Consider the following 14266-nt stretch of genomic DNA (forward strand, 5'->3'; position numbering starts at 1 on the left):
ATAGACCAGATATTTCCTTCCATTTCTTGGCAGTTGAAGGTCTTTTTGGGCTTGCTGTCTTCGCTCATTTTCCTCACATACCTTCTCTGGCTTCAGAGGTGGTGTGAGTTGAGGCAATGGTGTTTATTTAGATCCTATATCTTCCTGAAAATACGCATATGCCCTAAAGTGTAACAAAGTGCCCTCTGCTCTAGCAATAATCCTTCTCAATTGTTCGATACCACTAACACATTTTACTTAAACCCCACACAAAAGTATGTTGTGAAGCAACATATTCATGCTTAAGATGCTCAAGAAAAGAAAATAATGTGTATGGATCAGAATTCAAGTTTACTGTACATAATTACTTGCTCAAATGCATTATCGAGATTTATCGAGGTACAAAACGTTTATTAACCAAATATATCATGGAATTATAATTCATTCCTAAAAATGTCATGTTAACAATCTTGCGACCGATATTTATAAACATACTCAAAAAAAACTAAATAGTATAGTTCATTTGGGTTGTTATCCAAACCCTACAGCCTTATCCAGGAAGGAGGCAAAAACCTCTGGCTGTCCAGGAGGGAAAGTCTTCAGCGACGTTGGGTCCATGGACTGCAATGTGTCCTTGAGGGTGCTAAGAGAGAGGGAGACAATAGAAAGGAAGATTAAACAGGTTTACGAATAGCGCCCCAAAGAAATCTCATCGAAGCCACACGAAACCCTTACATTCCGAAGAAAAACGCGCTTGCAGATTAGACACAACTTGTTATAGAACTAAAGACGGGTTAGGCGGTGATGTTTACATCAAACGCTGTTTTTATGGAAGCTGTAAAAACTGCGGCGGCCACCGGGGCGAGATAGTACAACCTAAGGCCCTGCTGGTGCCATAAACTGAAAGATGGCCCGGGGTGATTAGGGGTCAAATCCTTAACTCTCCAACCACACCACTAGTGAAAGAAGAAGGGCGATGGGATTTACTTCTCACACCGTTTCCGCTGAGCCTATGCCCCGCTGTGATCAAGTGCTGCGTCTGTGCCATCCGCGCAGCTCTCCTGGTGAGGTTCCTCGGCGGCCTCCACAGGTGCCCGGCCGAGCACAGCACCGAGTGTGCCAGGAGAAGCCTCTGAGAGAAGCCTCTGAAAGAAACCTTTCATTTCGTGCTGCTAGGCCAGAGGATGCCATCACAGAGCACCTTGGAGTGTTGTAGGAGGAAATTAAATATTTGCATCATTTCGCAATCTTTGTTGCTAAATAGACACTACTATAGAATCTGTAGGGAGAGTTTGTGGCGTTGCGGCCAGAGCTCTGACTTTGGAACTGGGGAACCAGGTTCGAGTCTCGGCGTCGATTCAACATTCTGTGATTCTCGGCAAACAACGTAATCTCTCCGTGCCTAAAAATAAATTAATGTGACCTAGGGTAATGGAACTGGTACCGGTATAAAGCGCTCCAAAGCATCTGGACCGAGTTCGCACTGAACTGCAAACGTTGATACCTCGTCAGGGGTCATACGCACTATATCGATACAATTGCACAGTAATAATAATATCCTTAGTACGGGTGGCAAGAAGTGCAGGGCTTAGCGGGGATCCTTTGACACGGTCTTGAAATGATTTCCCTTCGTTTGAAATGGCTTGTATTGCACAATCTATTAAAGCAACTAATTTGACCACTCTGCAAACAGTAAGCGTGTACAGTATCTCAAGTAGGACCTGTTCGGTCATATATATTATACATATTGTGGCGTGCAGGAATATTGCTTTACCCTGTAAAATGTCAGAAGACCTCTAACAAAAGGCTGCTGCCATCTGCAGGGGAAGTCATTTTCACAAACATCGTGTGCGGCTGTTACTTAGCGTTGGAATGGGGAAGAAAATAGACCGGGGTGAATGAGAAAGCTAAAAAAACAAGTGGCCGACGTGTGCACATTAGGGATGCTTTGAATGTGTAAAGATAAGCTGTATAAGTGTTTTGCAAGGTATGGATGACTGTATGGATTTGAAGTTGCTGCAGGCAAGTTTGTTAGATCAGGGAAATAGACAGTAAAAAGTGGCCCAACTGTCCATAAAACAGGCCCACAAACGCTCACAGTTCAGTTTGAGGCAGTTGGATTTCATCCACGTGGTCACTTTTGTCATGTGATGAACTTGTTCCTTGTGTTGGGTGTTTTGCCCAAAAAGGACAGTATCAATTGTGTGTAGTCAGCATATGCGAGGATGTTTAGGTTTTGAGTCCGTAAGACGTCGGCCAGTGGGTTTATGTAGATGTTGAAGAGCACTGGGCTGAGTGAGGAGCCCTGCGGGACTCCAGATGAGTTCCTATGCTTCATAGGAGTAGGGGGCATGCTGACAGTTTGGGTTCTTCTGGTAAGGAAGGGGCAGATCCATTTGAGGGGCATGCCCTTGAATGCCTGCTTCATGAAGCGGTCGTATTAGGATGGGAGACAGTGATGAAGGCTGCGGATGGATCTAAGAGGATGAGGGCTGCAGTTCCCCTTTCAGGGATCATCCACGTCATCCGTAGCTTCTATGAGGGTGATTTCCGTGCTGTGGTTGTTTGTAAATCCTGATTGTGTGGAATCGAGAAGGTGGTTAGACAGGTGCTATTTGATATATTTTTCCAAGATCTTAGTGGGTAGGGAAGGGGGGGATATCGGTCGGTAGCTGGCGAGTTTGGTTGGGTCAGCTGAGGCTTTCCTTAGGAAGGCGCTGACAGCTGCATGTTTCCATGGTTCCAGAAAGGTGGCTACACTGATTAAGGTATTGAGGAAAGGAACTCACTGATGGGGATCACTCCTTTGTCAAAGTGGGAATGGATCCTCCGGGGCACAGAGTGCATGCCCTTTATCATTGCTGTGGTTTCCTCTGTGCTGATGGTGTCCCATATGGTCATTGTGTTGTTTCTGTTCTTCACTAGGAAACTTACGGTGAGAGTCAGGAGGTCCGGTTGTGGGGCGAAGTTGCTTTATATGGTTGTCATCTTGCTGCAGAAGAAGTATGAAACATCATTACACAGATCTTATGTTGAACTGATGTTGCCGGTGGCAATTGTAGTGTGGTAAAATCCTTAACGATTGTGAAGATTTCTTTGTTGCTATTGGAGCTGGTATTTAGTCATTCAACTAGGGTTTTCCTCTTATTAATCGCGGATTAGCTGGTGGCACTTTTTGCTGGGGGCCTTTGAAAGTTCCAGTTGTTTACGGTGTCTCTTGGTCATTCTGAGGTCATCTATGTACCAGCTGGATTGTGTTCTACTTTTTGCTGTGTGGCTTTTTTTCTTGGAGGTCAGAGTATCAGCGCAGGTGGTGATCCACTTTTTGAAGTTTTCAATGTCACATGCTAAGAGGCCTGTGAGTTTCAGGTTGTTCTCGTGGAGGGCGGACATTCAATCCGCTTATCTTAGGTTGCTCCAGTAACGGCATGCTAGACTGCTTGAAGGGGTTTTCCTGCACTGATGGATGTGGATTGTGAAAAAGACTATGGGTGATCAGTCCAGGTGACTTGTCTGGGTGTGTTAATCGTGATGTTGTTGAAGGATATGAATATGGGATCTACGATGCGTTCGGTGGAGTGGGTGAGCTCTATGATGCATTGGGTTTGTTTCAGGTTTCTGAGGATCTCAAGAAGGGCAACTGAGTTGGACCAGTCTTCTAGATAGAAATGAGATCTCCCAGACCACCGGGCCTGCCTGCAAAGTTTTTACAGGCCCTTCCTGACTTGACAGGGCTAACTTCACCTTGCTTGTTGATTTTAATATACATTTCAAGGATGTAAATGATGGCGCTTTGAAGAACTTTTTACAGGACTTTGGGTTGTTTCTGCTGTCACAATTAGTGAAGGGCCCTACTCATGAGAAAGGCCACACTATCGACCTGGTTTTCAGTAATTTAACTCACATTCAGGTGCAAAACGTGCTTCTCATAACCTGGTTAGATCACTTCTTGCTCCCACTACTCCATCAACCATACCGATGGAACAACACTGGTCTAAATTGAACTCTGAGGACTGGTCAGCTCTCCTGGAGGCAATAAGATCCAACCAATTTGACCAAGGTTACATCGTTCACTTGTAGTTTTAATAAGTGAATTGGATTGAGTTCTTCTGGCAAAGTGGCAGAAGAACTGCCAGCGATGTAAAAAAAAAAAAAAAAAAAAATCACCTTTGTTTAATTCCCTACTTCTCTGAGAAAGAAATGTAAGCACCTGGACAGAAGTTGGATTAAGTCTTATGATGAAGCTACTCTTCAGACTTTATCATGAAGAAATAAAGGCTTCTCAAGCACCATATTTTATTTCCAAAATTAAGCATTCCGCCAACTTTGCGAAAGAGATTTTTCTGATTTTAAAAATCTCACGGAGCCAAAGCTGCTCGCCTCTTTCACGGAAGCCTCCATAGAGCACAGTAATAACCTGGCTCACTTCTTTCAGAAGAAGATACAAGACATCTATTCCGCCTTCCCTGACAGCTTAAACTTGGAGGATTCCTCCTGTAGTTACCAAGTACAGCCAGCCGAGACCCTTACAGACCTCACAGTGAACCTTCTCACAGATCATCTTAATATAATAAAGTCAGCCCACCCCCCGACCCCAGCCCCTCGTCACATTTAAGGCAAGGATCAGACATTATTGCCCCTGTCTTGGTAGATTTACTCAGTCTTTCCCTCTCCTGTGGGCATGTTACCCTGCAATGGAAACATGCAGTGGACAAACCACTTATACAAAAAAAAAAAACTGCTCTCGACCCTCTCTGTCAGGGAACCACAGGCCAATCTCCTTGCTGCCCACTGCTTCGAAGCTGTAAGAGAAGCATGTCAACAAACATCTCTCTGCCTTCCTTCAATCCAACCAGATCCTCCACCTCACTCAAATGTGATTTAGACCACAACATAGCATGGAAACTGCTTTGCTGTCAGTGACTGAGGAAGCAAGACCCCAGTTACATCAAGGAGGCTCGGCAGCGATTATTCTTAGTCCTCAGCGCAGCCTTCGACACAGTTGGTCTTGTCACGCTTATCAATCGGATATCAAAAGCGGGCACTGAAGGCTGATCATTAAAATAGCTCTTCTCCTTTTTGGAGAACATAACATTTCAAGTCTTAGATCATGCCTGTTACTCTGACATACTTCCTATGATTTGTGCGATGCCCCAGGGATACTCCCTGAGCCCTACTCTTTTTAATCGCTACATGGATCCATTAGCTGAAATTGTACACTCCTACGGGCTGTCACTGGTCTCATATGCTCACGACACGCAGCTGATTTACCCCAGCGCCAGCTCTACTCAGTTCAGCCTGGCTCCGTGTCTCCAGGAAGTAGCCAGATGGATGGCCAATTATAAATTGAAACTTAATGAAGACAAGATTGAGGTTATGATATTGGCTAACCATCGCAACAAGAATTCCCCTACCCCCACATCTGCATGTCTGGAGAGTTTACCCAATTCTAAATGTGCGATAAAAAGCTTTACTGGTTTCCAGCCTCACTATGGATCAACAGGCTTCTTTTTTTTTTTCTTATGAAGAAGAGTAACCATCCATGCCCTTATTAACACTTGCATTGACTATGGGAATGCTCTATACCTTGGCTCCCTTCAATATGTGACCAAGAGGCTACAGTTTACCCAGAATGCACCTCTCGCCTTTTCATGAATCTTCCAAGGCAACAATCGTCAAAAAAAAGCCTTGAAAAAACTACATTGGCTTCCTGTGAAGCAGCACATGCAATTCAAGGCCTTGTGCATTTTGCATAGAGCACTACCCAAGAGAGGCCCCTCGTTGTTAGGTTCATTAGCCATACCATACATTCTAGGTAGGCCGCTCAGATCCTTTAAAGTTAATCTGCTTCAGGTCCCCAAGTTCAAGAGATCTTCCTGGGGAGGCTGCTCATTCTTTCATTAGCCCCCCAAGCTCTGGGGCACCCTTACACTTGAACTGCACCAGATGACTAACTAATGTTCTCATGTAAGGCCTTCAAGACCTGGCTATTTAGCCACTAGTTCCTTCCCAGTAGCGTCCTTGCCTTTATGATGACTTTTCCAGCAGTGAGAGGCCTACGGGTAGCCATGCACTCTATAAGAACCATAGAATAGACAGGCCTTTCAAAATATACTTGCTCATTCTAAGGCGAGTCAGATTTTATCAGGTCGAGCTATTTTTACCACCTACTAGTCCATTCTGGTGAGTGAAATTAAGCTGGAAGGGACAGGTGTTCTGTCCCTTCAGAAGGCAAATGAGCACTAAAGACTCCTTTAAATCTTGTTTTATCTTGACACATTTGCTGTCTGTTCAAGGTCAAAGGTCAAATGACAGTTTGTCCTTTTACTAATTGTTTCTGATCTTATTCTGGAAAATGGGGTTTACATTTTTTTTCTTTTATTACAGTTAGAGGTTTTTGTCAAATGAGCTGTCTGACAATCATTGTGACACAATGAGCTGTAAGATGTCAGGATTTTTCCCCCCCCCAAACACACGTTTAAACAGCTTGTAAATCAATAGTAAAACTTCAAATATATCAGGAGTTACAAAATAAATTTTTTTTTGTAATTCAGAAGTGTGATGTAAACAAAGATTTAAATGGGAGGAAAACAAAATCACTACACTTTATTATGTGGCTAGATTTGTATTTTATATGGAGCAAATGGTTAGTCTGTTAAAAGTGTTTTTGTACAGCAGACATGCTGAACTTGTGTTTATGAAGATGGTTTCATAGGTGATAAAGAAAGGAAAAAAAGGCGGCTCAGTGAATTAAAATGTTTGCCCAGGATCACAATTTGAAAACAGTTTATGGGTCAATAGCATTATATTTAGGTTGAGTAGATTATTTAAGCCACTAGACCTGCAGGTCTAGTGACATTTTTATGATTTTTCGATGTGGTGTGGTCCTTAATATATGTTGGATCACTAGGGGAGGGTTTAAGCTTTTTCTTGACCAACGAGCTGACAACCTTAGCCTTTAAGGGCTCTTAAAAGTTTTTGATGCAAATATTTGCATTCAGTATGGGGAGTAATAATACAATTTGCGCAGCATTAGAGAGCATCTGAACAAAGAAGAGATGGTACGCTTCAGCCCTGTAGGGAGCTGGGTTCTGGTTGCAGTACCCCTCACTCACTTTTTTTCTTGTTTTTAAATGCAACTTCGACTGAAGTGCACTGGGTTCCTGCTAACCAGATCCCCAGTGCCAGTGTTCCTTCCCTAAAACGAGACACATGGTCACTTGATCCCCAAGTGACCAGGCCCTTCAGCCCCTTGTAAGTCCCTAGTAAATGGTACCCCTGGTACCTATGGCATAGACACTGGAGAGGGCCCCTCAGAGCTGCAGCACCACTTGTACCACTCTGAGGGACCCAGCACCAACCTTATGCAGGCTGCCATTGCAGGCTGTGTGACAAGGTGCTTTCAAAATTGAAAACACAACATGGCACACAGCCTGTGTGCCATGTTCCCTAAACACTTCATGCAATATATGTAAATCACCCCTCTAGCAGGCCTTACAGCCCTAAGGCAGTGTGCAGTACGTTACATTTGAGGGCATATCTGCATGAGCAGATCTGCCCCGGTTAGGTATTTGTGATTCTCAGACAAAGTAAGTGTACAGGGAAGCCATTTAAAATGCATGTGCTGGACACTGCTCACTACGAGTTCCCCAGATATGTGATAGCTCCTCTGAATCCTGGGATGTTTGGTATCAAACATCTCAGAATATAAACCCTCACTGATTCCAGTAATGGACTTATTAATAAATTAATTCAGAGGGCACCTTAGAGGGTCCCTCTGAAAACCTACCAGCTACTAGTGTTGACTGACTGGTCCTGACCAGTTCAGCCACCACAGACACGTTTCTGGACCCCCACTGTGACAGCCAGTGCTCTTGAGGCCCAGAGACAAAAGCCTGCAGCGGTGTTACCTCACCCAGCAGGCAGAACATTCCAGGGCAGAGAGCTTCAAAGGCCTTTCCACCTCTGTAAAGCGACCCAGGTCTTTCCAGATGGTGGAGATTACCAAACTTCCTTGTCCACACCCCAATTTTGGAGGCAGCACAGGTGGGGAAAATTAGTTAAATTAGGATGAGTGCCCACTTCATGCCAGTCCCACCCCTAAGGTGGACGAGCTGAAGTGGACACTACTTTTTAAATTCCTCCATCTTGTTTGGAAGGAATTAGGCTAATAGGATTAGGGCTATGCCCACTTTCCAAAGGATGTGGGCAAAAGAAAAGTGTAGTCCCCCTAAAGGTGAGTAGCCCATTGGCTACCACCTGGCACCCCTGTAACACCCCTAAATTCAGTATTTAGGTGGCACCCCTTAACCCTAGAACTCAGATTCCCGACGACCCAAAAAGAGCCGGACACTACAGCGTCGCTCCAGCAGAGAAAACTGCAGACACCAGTCCGCAGCCCTTCCGGCCTGTCTGCAGCCCTCAACTATTCTGCATCAAAAGACTACCAGTCCTGCAGCCCAGTGACCTATAAAGCCCTGGGAGGACTGCCTGCCTTTGACAAAGACCAAGATCTCCTGTGGGCAGCAAGCCTGCCCCGAAGAAACCAACTTTAAAGAAAGATAACTCTGCCCTGAGGAACTGCAAAACTGCACCCGACCCACCTCAGCACCACACTCCCACAGCCAAAGTCTCAGTGACCCACCAGTCCTGTGAAGGTTCTCCAGCAATTCTGAGCCAGAGTCCACCATCGGTTGAGCCCTGCAGGCTCTGCCTCAAAGCCTGCAGCCTCAATCCAAAGACTTCCCCTGATCGCCCAGTAAGCTGTTTTCCAACGTCGAAGGACACCCCTGCATCCGGAGCCCCTGGACCTTGGGGAGCTGGACAGACGGTGTCCCTGAGACCTTCAACATCCAAACTGACCTGGGTAGCTGTAGGTTTTCTTCATTCAGCCTCTTGGCCAGAGCCTGCAGCCTTTTTCCAAAACCAACCTCCTCCTCTGACTTGCATCGGGCACCCGAGGCTGTGTTGGCACTCTACATCTGGCCGCCCCTGTGCCACTGAGGGTGTAAGTTTGGTGCTGCCTTGTGGCCTCCTTTGTACTTATCTCAACCCCAGGAGATCAACTCCTGATATCGCTCTACTCACCTGTGACCAGCGCATCTTTATTTGCCGCATTCTCCACTGGTTAACATTGGGCACCTGATCCTGAATCTAACCTCTGCACCCAGCCACCCCTGTGCTGCTGCAGGGGCACTCTTGGTGCTGATTTGAACCTTGCCTGGTGTTGACCTAAAGCCCCGAAGACTGGATTTGTAAGTCAAGTACTTAACTGCAAAACTGTATTCTTGCTTTCCTCCTATAGGTTAAAATTGAAGACTCTGAAAATTGCACTGTCTATTTTTGAAACGGAAAAGTATTTTACTTTAAAAACTGCTTACCTTATAACAAAGTTCTTTGGTTCAATGCATATATAAAAGCAAATGTTATTTTTCTAATTTGGTCTTGTATTTAGTATGAGTTTGTGTCTCATTTATTGCCTCTGTGAGTACAACAAATGCTCAACTTGACTCCTTGATAAACCTAACTGCTCGCCTCTGCAAACCATTGGGGATCTGACATACTAGTCTCCTGGCATCAATGGAGGCCCGAGGTTGGCTTCGCTCTCAGCTTTGGTGTCAATGAGTGTTTCAGCACTGCCTGTGGTTTCTTTCCACATCAAAGCTGATACAGACTTAGTTTGGCTTTGCCTGGGTGTGATGGTGGCTGGTCGGATTGGAGAGGCTCGGACTCAATGGTTAACAGGGTGCAGATCGTCAACCCGTCGAGGTGGAGATTTGCTCTGCTCCAAGGTGCATACCACAGCCTGAAGGTGGCAGGGGGCATTGGCTTTGCTTTTCTTGATGTCCAGGCTTAGCGCCAACTCACTCTCTCGAGAGCAATGCTTTACCTCGGCATGGGTCTTCTTTTGGGATCCTGTCTTGGTGATGTGCCTCAGGGACAATAGGTATACTCACTGCCTTGGACATACCCTTTTGTGTGAGGGCCAGTCTTAGGCACCAGTTTGACCTCTATCCCCTGGTGGTCTGACTTTCAGGAGGACCCTATCTCTTGGATGGGTGTCGGCTGCACAGCTAGCAGGCCCGAGGGCCAGTCTCTTGTTCTTATTTGGCACTGAGGGATTTTCAACACTGAAGATGTGTGTGGTGTTCGAGATGCTCTGTTGGTACACTTTCCTCTGCGCCCAGCATCGGTGTGTCCGGTACCTAAGGGACTTCTTAAAACTGAAGGTGAGGCACAATGAACAGGATGCATTGTCATGCTTGGAGGACAAGCATAGGCTGCACACCTTGGGGTGGTCTCGCCACAGAAATTTCGAGTAGAAGCAAAGGCAGTTTTGGAGGGTGTTGTAGGAATATGGCTCCCTGTTGCAGTCACCCCCCACTTTTTGCCTGATATTGATGCTGACTTGACTGAGATGTGTGCTGGGACCCTGCTAACCAGGCCCCAGCACCAGTGTTCTTTCACTAAAAATGTATCATTGTTTTCACAATTGGCACACCCTTGGCACACAGATAAGTCCCTTGTAAAAGGTACCAGTGGCCCTGTGACCAAGGAAGGTCCTTAAGGACTGCAGCATATGTTGTGCCACCCTAAGGGACCCCTCACCTAACACATGCACACTGCCATTGTAGATTGTGTGTGTTGGTGGGGAGAAAAAGGCAAAGTCAACATGGTATCCCCCTCAAGATGCCATACCCAGAAAATACTGCCTGTGGCATAGGTAAGTCACCCCTCTAGCAGGCCTTACAGCCCTAAGGCAGGGTGCACTATACCATGGGTGAGGGCATAGCTGCATGAGCAATATGCCCCTACACTGTCTAAGTCTATTCTTAGACATTGTAAGTACAGTGTGGCCATATTAAGTATATGGTCTGGGAGTTTGTCAAAACGAACTCCACAGCTCCATAATGGCTACACTGAATACTGGGAAGTTTGGTACCAAACGTCTCAGAATAATAAACCCACACTGATGCCAGTGTTGGATTTATTACAAAATGCACACTGAGGGCATCTTAAAAGATGCCCCCTGTATTTTACCCATTCCTTCAGTGCAGGACTGACTGGTTAGTGCCAGCCTGCCACTGAGACGAGTTTCTGCCCCCCTGGGGTGAGAGCCTTTGTGCTCTCTGAGGACAGAAACAAAGCCTGCACTGGGTGGAGCTGCTTAACACCTCCCCCCTGCAGGAACTGTAACATCTAGCAGTGAGCCTCAAAGGCTCAGGCTTGGTGTTACAATGCCCCATGGTACTCCAGCTAGTGGAGATGCCCGCCCCCCCTGGACACAGCCCCTAATTTGGGCAGCAAGTCCAGAGGAGATAATGAGAAAAACAAGGAGGAGTCACCTACCAGTCAGGACAGCCCCTAAGGTGCCCTGAGCTGAGGTGACCCCTGCCTTTAGAAATACTCCTTCTTGATTTTGGAGGATTCCCCCAGTAGGAATAGGGATGTGCCCCCCCCCTCCCCTCAGGGAGGAGGCACAAGGAGGGTGTAGCCACCCTCAAGGACAGTAGCCATTGGCTACTGCCCCCAGACCTAAACACACCCCTAAATTTAGTATTTAGGGGCACCCCAGAACCCAGGAAATCAGATTCCTGCAACATGAACTAAAGAAGAAGGACTGCTGACCTACAAGCCTGCAGAGACGACGGAAGACGACAACTGCTTTGGCCCCAGCCCTACCAGCCTATCTTCTGACTCGAAAACCTGCAACCAGTGACACATCCAACAGGGACCAGCGACCTCTGAAGCCTCAGAGGACTGCTCTGACCCCCAGGACCAAGAAACTCCCATGAGCAGCAGCTCTGCTCAACAAACTGCAACAAACTTGCAACTTTTCTACAACTTTAAAGACTTCACTCTTCCCGCCGGAAGCATGAGACTTCACACTCTGCACCCAACGCCCCCGGCTCGAGATCCAGAGAACCAACACCACAGGGAGGACTCCCCGGCTACTGCGACCCCGTGAGTAGCTCGAGACGACCCCTCTAGACCCCCACAGCGACACTTGCAGAGAGAATCCAGAGGCTTCCCCTGACCGCGACTGCCTGTAACAAGGGACCCGATGCCTGGACCAAGCACTGCACCCGCAGCACCCAGGACCTGAAGGAACTGAACCTCAGTGCAGGAGTGACCCCCAGACGACCCTCTGCCTCGCCCTGGTGGTGGCTGGCCCGAGAAGCCCCCCTGTGCCCTGCCTGCACCGCTAGAGTGACCCCCGGGTCCCTCCATTGAAACAATACAAAACCCAATGCCTGCTTTGCACACTGCACCCGGCCGCCCCTGTGCCGCTGAGGGTGTGTTTTGTGTGCCTACTTGTGTCCCCCCAGTGCTCTACAAAACCCCCCTGGTCTTCCCCCCCGAGGACGCGGGAACCCCTGTTCTCCATGAGCGCCTATGTGTTTTGGGCACCTCTTTGACCTCTGCACCTGACCGACCCTGAGCTGCTGGTGTGGTAACTTTGGGGTTGCCTTGAACCCCCGATGATGGGCTGCCTGTGCCCAGGAACTGAGACTTGTGTCTTACTTACCCCACAATCTAACCAATACTTACCTCCCCCAGGAACTGTTGATTTTTGCACTGTCTACTTTTAAAATAGCTTATTGCATTTTAACAAAAACTGTATATGTTCTGTGTGGAGTACCTTGCATTTTATGTATTTACATCAAATCTTGAACTTGTGGTTCTAAAAATAAATTAAGAAAATATATTTTTCTATATAAAAACTATTGGCCTGGAGTTAAGTCTTTGAGTGTGTGTTCCTCATTTATTGCCTGTGTGTGTACAACAAATGCTTAACACTACCCTCTGATAAGCCTACCGCGACCGCCGGCGCACATCGTCATTGGCTCGTGAAACCCATAGGCTTCAATGTTAACAAATGCGGCTTTGCGCCACGGTCTTCGACCGCCTACCGCCACTTCTGAAGAATGGACTAAAAAAAGGGGAGCCAAGGGGGAAATTAGGAAAACTGGAGAGCTCTCCACTCAAAACATAATAAAAAAAAAGACCCCAATTTTCCACAACTCTAATTCTTCTCATTTCACAAATAAATTTAAGCCCCCAAAACAGGACTTCATTTTGTGGGGACTAACCTCTGTAATCATCTAGCTCAAATAGACCAGGGATGTTTATGATGAAATAAATAATATCAAACTAGCTGCAGACTTTCTCAACTATATAAAGTAGAAGTCTCTCTCGCATAAAGCTTCCACCACAGGCCAATGAAAAGGAAGAAGTTCTACATACAACTCACTGATATTTTAAAATCTAGCTTCCAGAGCCAAAATGTTATAAATATGTTTGAAGCTACATCTCCCCCTTCTGTAGTGCTAGTACCTTATGGATTTATGTGTGTATTAGTCTTTCATGTCCATTCTTACTTAACTGTGAATTAAATTCCTAGCACTGGCTGCACATTTCCTTACTAAGTGCTTGTTAGTGTGTTGTATTAAATCTGAGTTTCTAACCCCTACCACCTCCTCAGGTGTGCCTTGACTGCTTAACCTCACTACATCCTTGACAGTGAAGTGCCCAAAGTGAGCAGATTGATTATACAACTGGAGTGCAATATTACTGTTGACTATTTGCTTTGACACATAAGCAGCAAATGACAGTGTCCACGTATACTTCTCAGTACCTATTGTCTGTCCCAGTACTTTCAGGAAAGGCCTCACATTCAGCCACACATACAGTACGGTGCAGGGGGAGGTTAGGGTTATTTGGACAAGACTAAGGGGCTTATTTAGCCCTTGGCCATCAGTACTCCATTCCGCCAGGCAGTGAAGGAATGTACTCTGCTGCCCTAGTGGGCTACAGCCCACCCTGTTTAGAGGTTGCTGCCTGCCTGAAGGGGCTCTCTGTGCTTCTGAGAAGTAGCTACCAAATCAGGTCCCCTGAAGGAGCAGACACTTTACTCTACAGGTGTGATGTGCAGCAAAGTTTCTTCTTCTTTTTGGAAAAACAAAAATTCCACAGCAGGAGTTTGTTTTTGAAACCAAAATAAAAAATGAAGGTCCCTGACATGCTTGGAGTTTTGTTCCAGCATGATGGGACAAATATTTGTTTTCCTCTTCAGTACCGCCAGGCTATTACTCGTGCTCCCAATCAGGGTAAAAAGTACATAACATCTGCCCTAAATAGGATGGATGGTCCGAGGTACACAGAACAAGGGCCATCAGTCAAAGCCTTCCACCAGTGGAAGCTCTGCCGGCAGAAACATTATGGTTACCATACTTTAAAAAGAATAGGTGTACCAAGAGTTTGGCGGACAGGGGAGACTGTCACA

At 46.4% G+C, this 14266-nt stretch overlaps 1 protein-coding gene across 2 annotated transcripts in view; it reads right to left on the reverse strand.

Moving 5' to 3' along the window:
• Positions 1 to 313: 313 nt before the first annotated feature.
• LOC138261803 (UDP-N-acetylglucosamine transferase subunit ALG13-like) overlaps positions 314 to 14266 on the reverse strand; it is a 97838-nt gene continuing 83885 nt past the window's right edge. For both annotated transcript variants that reach the window (XM_069211186.1, XM_069211195.1), the window contains one exon: positions 314 to 622. In XM_069211186.1, coding sequence (XP_069067287.1) covers positions 511 to 622 — 112 coding nt within the window. In that variant the 3' untranslated portion in view covers positions 314 to 510. The remainder of the gene's footprint in view (positions 623 to 14266) is intronic.

The sequence above is a fragment of the Pleurodeles waltl genome, chromosome 2_1, assembly GCF_031143425.1.
Source record: "Pleurodeles waltl isolate 20211129_DDA chromosome 2_1, aPleWal1.hap1.20221129, whole genome shotgun sequence".
Classification (NCBI taxonomy): domain Eukaryota; kingdom Metazoa; phylum Chordata; class Amphibia; order Caudata; family Salamandridae; genus Pleurodeles; species Pleurodeles waltl.